At 53.4% G+C, this 12995-nt stretch overlaps 2 protein-coding genes across 3 annotated transcripts; both read right to left on the reverse strand.

Moving 5' to 3' along the window:
* On the reverse strand, positions 1–2599 carry VPS37D (VPS37D subunit of ESCRT-I). Of its 2 annotated transcripts, none has more exons than XM_055795869.1 (4): positions 2418–2599; positions 1417–1588; positions 970–1073; positions 1–783 (listed from the first exon to the last, which is right to left on the reverse strand). In XM_055795869.1, exons 1-4 carry the CDS (start codon positions 2538–2540, stop codon positions 295–297), a joined length of 888 nt encoding a protein of 295 aa, XP_055651844.1. In that variant the 5' UTR covers positions 2541–2599; the 3' UTR covers positions 1–294. The 2 variants fall into 2 exon arrangements, with proteins under 2 accessions (XP_055651844.1, XP_055651845.1); XM_055795870.1 differs by having other exon boundaries at positions 5–783; positions 970–1052.
* Positions 2600–5794: 3195 nt separating this feature from the next.
* Positions 5795–9924, reverse strand: LOC114011782 (fibrinogen-like protein 1-like protein). Its single transcript, XM_027784766.2, has 3 exons — positions 9663–9924; positions 7530–7592; positions 5795–6423 (listed from the first exon to the last, which is right to left on the reverse strand). The coding sequence occupies exons 1-3, from the start codon at positions 9844–9846 to the stop codon at positions 5795–5797; spliced, it is 876 nt and encodes a 291-aa protein (XP_027640567.1). The 5' UTR covers positions 9847–9924.
* Between the last annotated feature and the right edge of the window lie 3071 nt (positions 9925–12995).

The following is a 12995-nucleotide window of genomic DNA, read 5'->3' on the forward strand; positions in this document are numbered from 1 at the left end:
CCCACCCTCCCCCCACCTCCCATCACTGTTCCTCTTGCTGTGGATGCAGACACCTCCCCCCTGGCAGCTCCCCAAGGGCAAGACCCACTACCCAGCCACAGCGCCCAGCCCACCCCAGCCCCAGCCAAGAACTTCCATCCCTTGTAAGCACCCACCCCTGTGCCTGCTCAACAGACACCACAGCCCCTCAGAGCTGTGTCTACACCACACGCCCACCCCACATGCTCCCTGGCCAGGGTGTTCCTGCACAGCCCCTGTGGAGGCATGGGGGGGACATCCCCTGTCCCTGCCCTGCTAACGGTGTGGAGGCTCCTGCTTCTGGTCTTGCAGTTGCTGCTGCCTGCAGAAGGGCTGGGGGCTGAGCAAAGGGACGTGTCTGACGAGGTGCAGGGGTGAGACTGGGCTGGAGATTTCAGAGCAGGGAGATGCTGGCTGGTGTTCCAGGGCTGGGAGATGGCTTCTGGGAGGCACAGCTGGCATGGCAAAGGGCACAACGGCCTCCAAGGGGATGAGAAAGGTGGGCACAAAGCCGTAAGAGAGATCGAAGGCTTTGGGGGCTACTCCACTCCGCAGCGGGGCAAGACGGGCTGGTGCCAGGCTAGTCAGGGCACCTGGGCGCCCCACGAGGCCCACAGCGTCCCTGCCCGCCTGGTCCTTCCGCAGCAGCTCCTGCAGTTTCTCCAGCTGCGTCTGGCAGATGTGGGAGCGTGTGCGGCTCTGGTGGAAGGACTCCAGAAAGGAATCGAGGGGCAGATCCTGGGCCAGGAACCGCTCTACCTGTGTCTGTGGAACAGGCAGTGGGACAGCGTTAAGCCAAGAGAGCCACAGGACCACAGAGGGAGCCCAGATGGTTGAGCACCATCCGGACCCTGGACTTTTCTCCAGGGCCTAGCACATCGGAGGGCATGGAGACTAGTCTGGGGCCCAGGAGAGGAAGGGGCAGCAGCACAGGGGTCTTGCCTGACTCACCTCCGACTCTGCCTCAGAGGCATCGAGCTTGGCTTGGAGCTGGCCCAGGGCACTCTGTGGGCTCCACTTCTTCAGGTACGCTTCTGTGTTGGGAAGGGATGGGGCTGCCCACAAACATTCTCCTGCATGCCTCCCCACTGATGGAGCTGTGGTCTTTGCCATCCCCAACCATCAGCTCTGCCCACCCCACCCCCCTCAACTGAAAACACCCCCAAACACATCCCTGGAGCCACCTGCATGCTGAGGCCTGTACCGCACTGCAGCATCGGTCCTGGCCAAGGGCTGGCTATGTTGAAGGCAGCATCACCCCCCCAACTGCTCCTGATCATGGCTGGGCCATTTCCCTGGGATTTCAAGGATGCTGAGCCCACCCAGGCCCTTGTATTAACACAGGTTGCTCTGACCATGCTGGGCTCTGCTTCACCCCATCAGCTGCACCCCACTCACCCAGGCACTGCTGCTTCTCCCAACACGCCTCTCTTATCTCCTGCAGCTCCTGATACTTGATGGCTAGGGAAGCCTTCCCATCCTCCAGCCGCGGGCGCAGGGAGAGGTTCACCCTGGCCAGGGCGCAGTTTGAAGCCAAACACATCTCCCGCTCCAGCTGCAGACTCTGAAACTGTGGGGAAGGGAACAGGTTGTGGTGTGTCAGCACTGGGAGAAATGGGCAGAACCAGTCCGAGCTGGCAGCCTGCTGGGAGGGGGTCCATCTCCGTCCAGGGGTGAACCCTCTCCTCCTGCACTGTACCCATCCCTCTGCTCTGCCTGGAAAGGGGCTGTGTCCCTGGGGGGGATGCAATGGCTGGACCCTGGCTGCGCACACCACAGGGCAGCTCACCCTGACCGTGGCAAACCTCACAACCCCCTTTGCAGGGGAGAGGACTCATTAGCTAATGAGGGTGTCAGGAGAGAGACACACACCCTCCCTTGCTGCACACCCACCTTCGGTGTCCGCACTGTGCGGGGAGGGGAGCAGAGCGGTGCGAGGCGCAGGGGCAGGATGCTGGAGCCAGGCTAGGGCTGGTGGCGGCACAACCCGCCGCCGTCCCGCAGCGCAGCGCCGGGAGCCCCCGACGCCCCCGGCCCCCCCCAGCCTCGGGGCAGCGGGAGCAACGACGGCAGCGGCCGTGGCCCCGCGGCGGGTTTTGGTGGCCCGAGGCTGCTTGGCAGGCGGTGGCTGCCGAAGCTTGGAGCGGTACCCCGAGTCCCCAGCCCGCCGCCGGCCGGGACGCTCCAGCTGGGGTTTCCCCGCGGCCACCCCGGCCCGGCCGGAGTGTTTCGCTGCCCCTCCGGAGCCCCCGGGCTCGGCGCGGGGGTGTCGGGACTAAGGGAGGACCAAGGAGCAGCGGTGCCAGGGGCCGGCGGGTGCAGCTGCGCAGGGCTCCATCCCGCGTACCGGGGAAGCTGCACGGCTCTGCCCGGCTCCGGGACCACCCCCCCGGCCGTACCTTCCTGCTGAGGCGGGCGGCGCGCTGCAGCCGGAGCTCGTCCTGCAGCAGGGCGCGGAGCTGCGCGGTGCTGAGCGCCCCGAAGCGGCGCGGGGAGCCGGTCGGCGCCGGGGGCCGGGACATGGGCCGGGGCACGACGAGCACAGGCCGGGACGCCCCCGCCGCCGGGAGCCGAGCCCCGCCCCGCCCGCGCCGCGCCCCGCCCCGCCCCCGCCGCCCTTAAAGGCGCCGGAGCCGAGCACAAAGCGCTCCGGCTGTGCACCCGGCTGTGTGCATCCTGCACTGCGTGCATCCTGCACTGCACCCCGCTGTGTGCATCCTGCGCCTCGCTGTGTGCATCCTGCACTGCACTGTGTGCATCCTGCACCTCCCTGTGTCGTCCTGCACCCACCCTGCTGTGTGCATCCTGCACTGTGTAGTATCCTGCATCGCACCCTGCTGTGTCATCTTGTATTGCACCCTGCTGTGTGTCTCCTGCATCACACCCCGCTGTGTGCGTCCTGCACTGCACCGCGTGCAGCCTGCATTGCACCATGTGTGCCCTGTGCTGCACCACACTGTGTGCATCCCACTTCTCACTGCATTGGCCTCACCCTGGACTTCACGGCACTGCACTTGTGCATCCTGTGGACATCCTGGCACTGCTGTACCCATCGGCTCAGGAGAGAGAGAGCAAAGAGGCACCTGTCACTGCCAGCTCTGGGCGGGTCCCCTTCATCCCTTGGGGAAGGGAGAGGTGGGAACGCTGCCCCTCTACCTGTGAGAAACTGCTCCATGCAGGGTGTTGTGGTCACTAAATATTCACAGGGATTCAGGGGCCTGAAAGAAAAATTCGGAGAGCATAAACCTGCCCGAGGACTATCAGTGCCACTTCAGGACATCTCTGTGCTGGAAACGCTCTTTATATCTTTGCCCTGCTCTTACTCTATAACTAAAATGTGGTGGAGAAGCTGGGGAAAAGTAGCAAAGCAGGACCTCCTGGGAAGTGGGGATTGCTTTCCATGGGAGTTTTACCTTAGTGAAAACCCACAGCTGCAGGAAGAGCCGTGCACTGCTGCCAGAGTGGGGACGGCTCTGTCCAGGCCAGGACATTTCCATGGAGGAAATACCTGGTGGGAGATGGCATTTAACATCTGCTGCTTGACTTGACACCAACACTGCCTGCTGAAGCAGGATGAGGGGAAGCTGTCAGGGAGCTGCTGGGGGCTGGAGGTCACTGCTGTTGGGTGGCCAAGAGCCCAGCGGGATTGAAGAAGCATTTGGATGGGTAGCTTGGGCTCGGGGGCTGTGTGAAGCCTGGTGTTGTTGTAGGAGAGATGAGAACCTGTACACTGGGATGTGCTGTGGTGGAGGGACAAGACAGCAATGCAGAGACACCCACTCAGTGAGCCCATCCTCCTGAGCTGGTGGGTGCCAGTCCTGTTGTACTGTGAGGACGGGATGCTCTCCTGCATCTGCTGGCCTGTGTCTCTCCACTGCCTTTGGAGAGCCCTAGCAGAAGAAAACACTGCTGGGCTGAGGATCATTTACTCCTCAGTCTGGTGGTGCAAATGAAACTCCAATTTTGCCTGTCACTTGGAAAGCTCAGAGGCCCAGGAGCAGGACCAGTGTCATTTCACAGTCTGCCCAGTGCCACATGATGGCATTGAGCCTGCTGACTGTGGAAGCCAAATCCATTCTGGGGGCACCAGGGAGTGGGGTGGGGGCACCATCCTGACAGCCATCTTCCACATGCTGCTACCATCTCACACCCCTGCTGCAGGAGAGCCTGTCTTCCAGCCAACGTCAAGTCCATTCTGGAGCTGCCCTGGGCCTCCCTTCCCTGTGATGTGGTGCCCACTGCAAGGCAGGACCAGGCTGTGGTCTGAGGTCCCACTCTGCACTCTGGTTTGTTGGGGCTCAGCTCCTGGTGCTGGAGGCTCTCAGGAAAGTGAGTGCAGCCTGCTTCACCTGAGGGCTGTTTTCAGCAGAAATAGCCCTGAGCTCTTTCCTCAGACATCCTGAGGTGCAGTGCCCCCCCCCCAATACTCTGTAGTGCTGAGGGCAGTTCTCTGGAGCAGTGTAAGGTGATTCCTGGCTCAGAGATCCTCCACTGCTCATTTCTTTCAGTATTTTCTAATTTCTCAAATCTTTCTGGATGGTTTCAAGGGCACACTGTGCCCTGTAGTTTGCAGATGAGGGCTGGGTTTTCCCTTAGCAACTGGTCTTGGAAGCAGAACTGACTGGTGTTGCTCCAAGATAAAGCCAGAAATGGTTTGTGAAGTTGAAAGTGCTTCTCGAACGGTCTGTCCTGGCAGTGCCAGGGTGCTGTGGGATGGAGGAGCTGTAGGGGCCTTGTCCTGCAGCCTCACAGCATTAGCTCTGTCTGCACTTTTCCTGGCAAATGTTCATCTAAATTGGTCTCAGAAACTTGACTATGGTGATCTGGTTCCAGTAATGAGCTCTTCCCTCATAAGTGTCTCCTAATTCAAGTGCCTCCTAACGCCTGACCTGCTTTGCTTTTGCTTCGATTTAAGTTCACTGCTTCACAGTCACAGCAGACAGATCTGCTGATGGCTTTGAAATCACATTTCTGCAGGATCAAAGCAAGACTTGACAGACAGACATGTAGCCAGGAACAGCTCCTGGCAGCTGCAGCCTCCCAGCAGGAGCAGGAGTTGGGCACCAGGACATTGGCACAGCTTTTGGCCCTGGGCTGTGAATGTGATGATGACATAGGAAGAGTTCTCCCATGTGACAGATACCTTCTGAACCATCCTGTACAGATCACAGGTCCTTTATCTTAGTGAAACTAGATTTAATTTTCTTACATTCATTCCTGTGAGAGCCACTTGAGGCTTTTTCCCTCCATGTTCCCCAAGACACCAGTCCTAGCACCTGACATGGGATTTCTTGGGTCTCAGTGGGAACACATCAGAGATACAGAACAGACATTCATTAATGGAGAATGAGCTCAAGGGAGCAAATTTATTGGGATGCTTTACAACACACTGCAGAGATGCACAGCGTACATGGAAATTTGCGGCATGTAGCTTTTTTGCTTGCTGTCAGTTCTGGAGGCGCTAAGAAACTCTGATGGAAAGTCACTCCAGGGATGAGTGTCTTCCTCCCACAAGGAAGGTACATGTGGAATCCACAAATTTCACAAGTGATTTTTTTATTCTTGATTTTGAACATAATAAAAAGTAATCATTGGCAAGCACAGGGGGAAAGAGCTGAGCAGAGGGGGAGCCTGCACCAGAGAGGGGAAGTGGAAAATAGCATTTCACTAAAACCCCACTACCCTTGGGCTTCTCTCTCTGCTCCTGAAAGGCTCAAGCTGTTTGGCCATGTGGAGCCTTTGCGGTGTCCAGTGTGGACAAGAGGGGGAAGAAGCACTAACAATATGAAGCTGGTTTGATGAGGATAAGGGAGGACTTGCAGTTCCCTTTGCACAGGTTGCCCCATGTCATACCACCCTTGAAATTCACCCGTACAGAATAGCATGCAGAGTACCACCACCCACCCTCATAGCTGTAGGCACAGTTTTTACTGTAAGTGTCCTGATCCCGATCCTTTGTGGAGAACTTCATGTTGTCGTGCATGGTCTTGGGATTGTCTGAGGTCATGGCATCCCCCGCTGTCCCTGTATAGGAGCCCAGCCTCAGCCGGTAGCCGTGGGACTCATCTTCCAGGCTGAAGAGGTTGTAGTCTGCGAAACTGATGTTGTCTGTAGAGTCCTGGATGATAAACCTGACCTGGTAGACCTTCTGCTTGGCGATCTGATAGATGTACTCAGTGCCCAGCCAGTACTCACTGCGCACATTCCCAAAGCCGTACTTGTAGGTGCTCCAGGACTCGGCCCAGGTGACTGATGTGTCTTTCTGGTTCCTCTGGATGACCGTCCAGCCCCCATGTGTCACATTCATTTCACAGTACACCACAAGGTGGTGGAGCCCTTTTGGCTGGATGATGTAGACACCGCTGCGGCTGCCAGCAGGGATCTCGCTGCAGTCCTTGGGCCATCCTGGGGCAGGAAACAGAGATGGTTGTTAAATCCCATGCGATGAAACACTGAAAGCACCTGATGTTTCTTTTATGCCTATATTCTTTTGCACACGCATTCTTGGGCTATATTCCTGCCATGTGCTCACAGGAGTAAATCAGATCTTGAAATGATCAATGTAAGAGTTGGGTCTCATATCTTCCCAATCAGGATTCAAACCGATGGAGGCACACTGCTAAAATGTCTTGGACTGGTGAGACCAAACGAGACATTTCCTCCACCCAGCACACCAATGCACCTTAGCCCAGTTTGAGCTCAGTCTTGCAGTGCTGCGGTGATTTGCCTGTAGCACGCAGGTGATGTGTCACCACACAGGAAAATGCAAATCTGGGTTATAAAGCCATTGGCTTTTACAGCATGGAGCTTTAGATCTTTATAGTAATCTCAGATACCCTGGCGAGAGCGTGACCAAGACATCCATATTGCTAATAATTAAATCAGTCCTTGTGATCTCAATAGGGCAAATCCATCGGTTTTCTCTGGGCTTACCCAAGTAGCTTTTTAGAGACTTCCTGACTTGTTTGATTTGATTACGGCCTTTCCATGCTCCAGAGTGTCAGCTTCTTATACAACAAACAGCTGAATGCACCTACACGCTACTGTGAAGGGACTTGCTCCACTCCCAGTACCTGTGCTACTGGTTATTCCTACCCAGATAGGACCTATCTTGTGGTCCTATGGGCTAATGTTGACTCAATCACTTCAGTAACATGGTCAGTCCCTGTCTTACCCAGTCTTATCATCACCTGTATGGTGAAAATAGAAAAATAAAAAATCACAGCTTCCCAATGGCTAATAATGGATCATTGTTTCTGGTTTAGATCTTTAGGTGGACAATTCCCCATGCTTAAGCTCCTCATCAAGCACTGAGTCCAGGACGTGGCTGGTAATAGAATCCCCCTGAGAGCCTGAGCTGTGGCATCTCTGTAGCCTATCCGATAACCAACACTTTTCCTGGGAGGAGACAGTGCACGTGTAGTACATGGGATAAAATGGCTGAGAGCTCTTCGTGAGACCAGCAATGGGGAAAACTTATGAGCAGATGTACTCCTTGAGAAAACACTTACCGTGGCCTGCCGGTGGGTGGGGGGCAATGTCTCTGACCTGTCGAACATGATTGCCACCATGATCTGAATTAACAAGAACAGAGGAGACAGGAGTGAGTACTGAGAGTAGACATGTCAAATGCCTGCTGGGAGAGGCGATCCTCCTGTTTTTCTGTTGTTGCTTCTAGTTACAGAGGGACTTGGCCATTTCAGATATCAGCCGGTTGGTAGTTTGGGGTAATTCACATGGTGTTAGAAAGGGGCAGATCCTTGGTGAGAAGGATTTGGGCACACTGTGTAGGAAAAAGACCCCCAAATGGTGGTGGCAACACTGGAAAGATGGTTGTTAAAGTGCAGTAGAAGCAGTTAGGAAGTGACTCAGGAAGAAGAGGAATTAAAGGGGGAAGAAATGTGAGAGCAGACACAGGAAAACCAGTGCAGGCAGTTGTCAGGAGCTGGGAGAGGGGCTCTGCTCAGCTGGGTCAGAAAGGAATTATAAGGGTGTTGCTGGAAGAGAGGGTGGTTTAGAGTGAATTAATGCAATTCTGTTGCAGGGGTATCTTCTGTGTATCCACTGATGGCTATTAAAACAGGGGAATGAACAACAGGCTTATGGAATCACAAAAGCCATTCCTGTCCTCTCTTTGAAACAGTTGCCTCACCCTGCCGCTGCTGGTCTCTGACATCCTCAAATACCTGCTCCCCACTTCTACTCTCAGCTGGTGCTTTCCTATCCCCTCCTTTATGAAGTGTCTAACTTAAATCTCTTGCACCGTGTATAAGCCCATTCCTTCTTTTACTACACCCAGAGTATACTTTTTCCTGCAGACACAGTAATATTGATATCACTTCCTCCTTCATGGTCTTCTGATGGTGGGACATTCAATTCTTCAGCCTTCCTTGACACAGTCTCCTGCCAGATTTTTGAACCCTTTCCTTTTGACTCTCTCTAAATGTGTTTTGAAGTCCACCAGTGAACGTGGTGGTTGGCCAGACCCTGTCTGGAGTGGGAAACACTCATGTAGCATGGTCTAGAGGACTTTCCTACCACAGTATTTAATTTTACTACAGCCATACAAAGCTGTTCACTCACGTTCTTTCTGTGAGCCACAATCTGCTCCTGCTCCTTTCTGCCTTCACTTCCCATCCATTTGGCAGCACTCCTCCACAAGTCAAAACTCCTCAGTATTAGTTTGTCTTGTCGGGCATGCTGCTCTGCTTACCCATCTTGCATTCATGGTGCTCACGTTTTCAGAGCACCCTGCCAGTGATCTGGGTGAGAAATGAGTGTGAAGCCCAGAGAACACCCCATTTTTCTCTACTCAGACTTGCAGTTCTTGGTGAAGCCTGAGCTCTTGCCTCAGTCATGGGTGCTCCCTGTGTTGGTGGTTTTGGGGCAGCTGACCTTTGCAGTGAAGGCTGATGTGAAACCAGCACTTGGTCCTTGAGCTCTTATTCCAAGAACATTTCCTCCTCCCTTAGAAGGTGACCAGCTCTTTCTGTCACGTCATGTCCAACCCATAGCCCCTGGTTTTATTCCAGGAGCATTTTGTGGAGGCTTCCTCATTGCTCCAATATACTCTGGTATTTGTAGGCTGTTCTGTGACATCTTTGGGCTGATTGCTCTGTCAGTGCCACTGCTTAGACTCTTTGTATTAACTTCATTTAGTTCCTCTTTGTATTCATTTCTCTTTTGAAGTCAGCTCTCCACTGACCTTGTACTTTCCAGTGGTGGCTACTGTTCTCCATTTGCTCAAAACACACTGTGATCGCCTTAACATCTTTAGCACTGCTTCTCCAATAAAGAGCCCACAGCTTACAACACCTTTGGCTTGGTCTTGCTGCTAATGAGCCTGAACCTGTCACTTCCCCTGGGAACCTGTGAACTCTGGGATTTGGACTATTGGACTCACTTATGGACAGAAGAACTTCATGCCAGACAGGAGAAGAGACAGGCAGCAAGCAGAGGAGGACTCTGAGATGATTCTTGTTCCAGTAAGAAGGCCTACGTTGCATTGGCATTGCCCACACTGAGACCATTATTTAGTCCTTCCTCTGTGTTACAGGGGTGTAGTTAGGCTCGTGAGGTGGTCTGTGTAGAAACTGACGGAATGTCACCTTGTTTGCCTCTCCCTGTTGTAGTGGTATACTTACCAGGCTGGGAGGACTCTAGGGGAATGTTCATGATATCCTCCAGTGTGCCATTGAAGAGATAGAAGTTTTGTATGTCAAGGACAGGAAAAGATGCTGCCAGAGTCAGCAGGCAGGTGAAGGGCAGGAGACAAAGGCGCTGGCTAGCTGAAATGGGAAGAGATTGGAAAAAGAAGAAAGAGATCATAACTTTTCCATTAGAGGGCCATGAATCCCATCTGAATCCTTTACTTACAGAGTAAAATAGGAAAATAAAATTATTTATGTGTAGAGCTCCCTGATGGAGCTATAAGCCCCAATTCACTCATTTAGGTGAGCTATCATATTGGCCGGAGTCATTAGCAGTGGTACCTGCTGTCAGTGATTTTTGAGACAGAAGAATTGTGAAAACCTTGTCCACACCCAAGGTGACGGTAATCAGAAATCGCTGTAAAATCCAACTCTCAGGGCTGGAGTTGAGAAGCAGGGTGAGCATGGGGGGAGGAATCCCCTTTCCTCCCAGTTCTCACCATGCTCCCGTGACACACTCACAGGGTCTGAGCTGGGACTACACCTGCCTCCGGTGCAGGTTTGTGGTCAGTGAGAACCCAGCTGTCTGGGTGAGAACAAGCCCCAGGCAGGGCTGTGTGTATTTCTCTGCTCTGCATGAGAGCAGCATGGCTGAGAGTGGCAGCACAAACTTTCAGCAATTACAGCCTGCCTGGTGCAAATGATGTCTTTTACATGGTTATATGGTTACTCCAAAATTTCCATATGTAGCCAGCTGCTCTGGTTTGTCCTTGTTCAGAGCAGCTAGGGAAAACTGCACATTTTTGCAATATTAAATCTAAATAAAAGAATAGAAAGTTTATCATGACTCCTAGAGAGTGGGGCACTGTGGAGACACCTGCCCACGGGGAAATCTGTTCGTGATAGGATAGATGCAGCTCACCCTGGCAGATTACCAATGTGATCCCTCCATCATTTGAAAACGAGCAGAGCCAAACCTATTGCTCTGCCCTGGGATACCTGGGTTTGGTACCCACGTACCTGACTGAGAAGGAAAATGATCGATGATGCCAGCATGGGACTGCTGTGTGCAGTTGCAGCCGCTCTAGAGACAAGCACCCCTTTCTGGGAATGCTCAGAGCAATCTCAGTCATTTGTGCTGGTTACAGTTTTACACCAAAGGTCTTTTAAACACCCTTCAATCCAACTGACTTGCATCTCAATTCCTACATAACATTTAGTGTCTTGGTACACTTGTGTTTAGGGGCATGTTTAAAAACATGTCTTCTTTAGGCCACCAGAGAAGCAATGCTCCCTCCGCTGCTGGTCCATTCCCCCATGAAATTGTCATGAAAAGTCTGGGTTGGAAGGAGATGCTGGGGTGGGATCAGCCTCTCCTGGGTGTCCTTCTGGATACAGCAGTATGCTTTTGGGTGTCTAACCCTCAGATACTGATACCCGTTGAATATCACTCCTTAAGAAAGAATATCTAAGAAACTCCTTTTCTATTCTAGAGTATTTAATACTTTTCCTGAAGAACTGAAAATTACAAAGAATGTTTTGTAACTATGCGGCTTGTAAAATGGGATATCTGGCACCCCAGGGCTACACTGACACAGCCTGAAAATAGCAGAACATGCAGGTTCCTGCTCCAGGTCCCAGCCTAGGGCACAGTGAGCCCCAACAATGTAATGGACTTCGCACGGGCATGCCTGGGCTGTGCAGACAGGGAGCCCTGCAGAAGACGAAGTGCCAGGATGCCCCGTGACCCACAGCTACCTGAAGTGGTGCCATCTCCTCCCATCCCATCCCATCCCATCCCATCCCATCCCATCCCATCCCATCCCATCCCATCCCATCCCATCCCATCCCATCCCATCCCATCCCACACTCACCCATGTTGTCTCTGCAGGGACCTGTGGCACAGAAAGCCGAGTGGTTTTGGCCTGGCTGGAGGGGTGTCCAGCCTGAAAGTTATAGGGCTCAGCAGGTGAGGGGGTGGAGGCACAAGACCCCTAACCACAGCACTTGTCCTTTGGTTGGCAACAGGTCTAGTGGTTTACAGCTTATTTGCTTTTCGTCATTAAGTGGTATGTCCTCAGACAATGAAGTCTGTGTCTCACAAAGGTGAAGAACTTTCTTCAGGGGCAAAGCAAATAACTTGGTGCCATTAAGTGAATGGCTTGAAACAACCGTGATTTACAGTGCCTGGCTGCCACCCTGTCTTGGCAGGGTTTCCCCAGGGAACAGCATCCTCTGGGTACCTCTGCACATTTCAACTCGTAAGTAAATATCCAGATGGCATTCCCCCTCCTGGATGGAAATCAAACATCAGGCATAAATCACTCTCTCCAGAGCAGGCATCAAGCCCAGCTACTACTGGGGACCCCATTAGACCCTTCAGGGAAGAGATACTCTAGTGTTCCTGGCATATGTGCACTGAACTTCAGAAAGTGCCACTCCAGGTGCCTCCTGACGTGCCTGGCCTGCCACCAACACGCTGCCCTTTGCGCAACATGCACTGTGGTCTCCCCTGGCGCTGCAGCCCTTGCAGCAGTCACAAGGGAGGTTTAGGAATCGTGATGTGACACTGACGTAAAATGGTCTCACTTCAAGCCCCTCTCTGCTACTAGGAGTGCTTACACCATGGATTTCTTACAGAAAATGCCAGACCATCCTCTCCCTGGGTATTGATACCTGCACTATTCTGAGGCATGAGGACTCCTGTACCCCATGCCCACCTCATGCTGGATGGCACAAGGCAGCCAGAGCCTGTGGCGGAGCAGACTGGGCTGTTGTCACAGGCTGTTTGCTGGTGATACGGCCGTCCGAACATGGAGGCTCTAGTGCATGCCCTGCTGTGCTGCTGCTTCTGCTCAACAGCAGATGCAAGCAAAGGCAGGCAGCAGAGCTTCACCAACAGCTTCCAGTTCCTGGCCAGCTTTTCCAGGAGGCTGTGGCCAATATTTGGGTTAGGATGTACAAAGCAGGCAGGTGGAAGGCCATAGAGGGGATTTCTCTGAAACCCCAGTTACGTCCTGGGGCCCAGCTTCTGCTCAGTATGTGTTTGTTATTCAAAAAGCCACAGCTGTGGCATGGATTTTTTTATTGCTGCAGCCTGGGCTGCATCTGGAAAAATGTGGCCAGGAGGGTGAGGGAAGGGATTATTCACTTCCATGTGTGAGATGACAGCTGGAGCGTTGTGTCCTGTGTGGCACTCCTCCATGCACAACAGCAACTGAAGCTCTAGGAGTCCAACTAAGAGCACCAAGACAGCAAAGGCAGGAGCACACGACATATTGACAGCCTAAGAAAGATGGACCTGTCCAGCCTGGAGAAGGGAAGGCT

This window comes from Falco peregrinus, chromosome 2 (assembly GCF_023634155.1).
Source record: "Falco peregrinus isolate bFalPer1 chromosome 2, bFalPer1.pri, whole genome shotgun sequence".
NCBI lineage: Eukaryota > Metazoa > Chordata > Aves > Falconiformes > Falconidae > Falco > Falco peregrinus.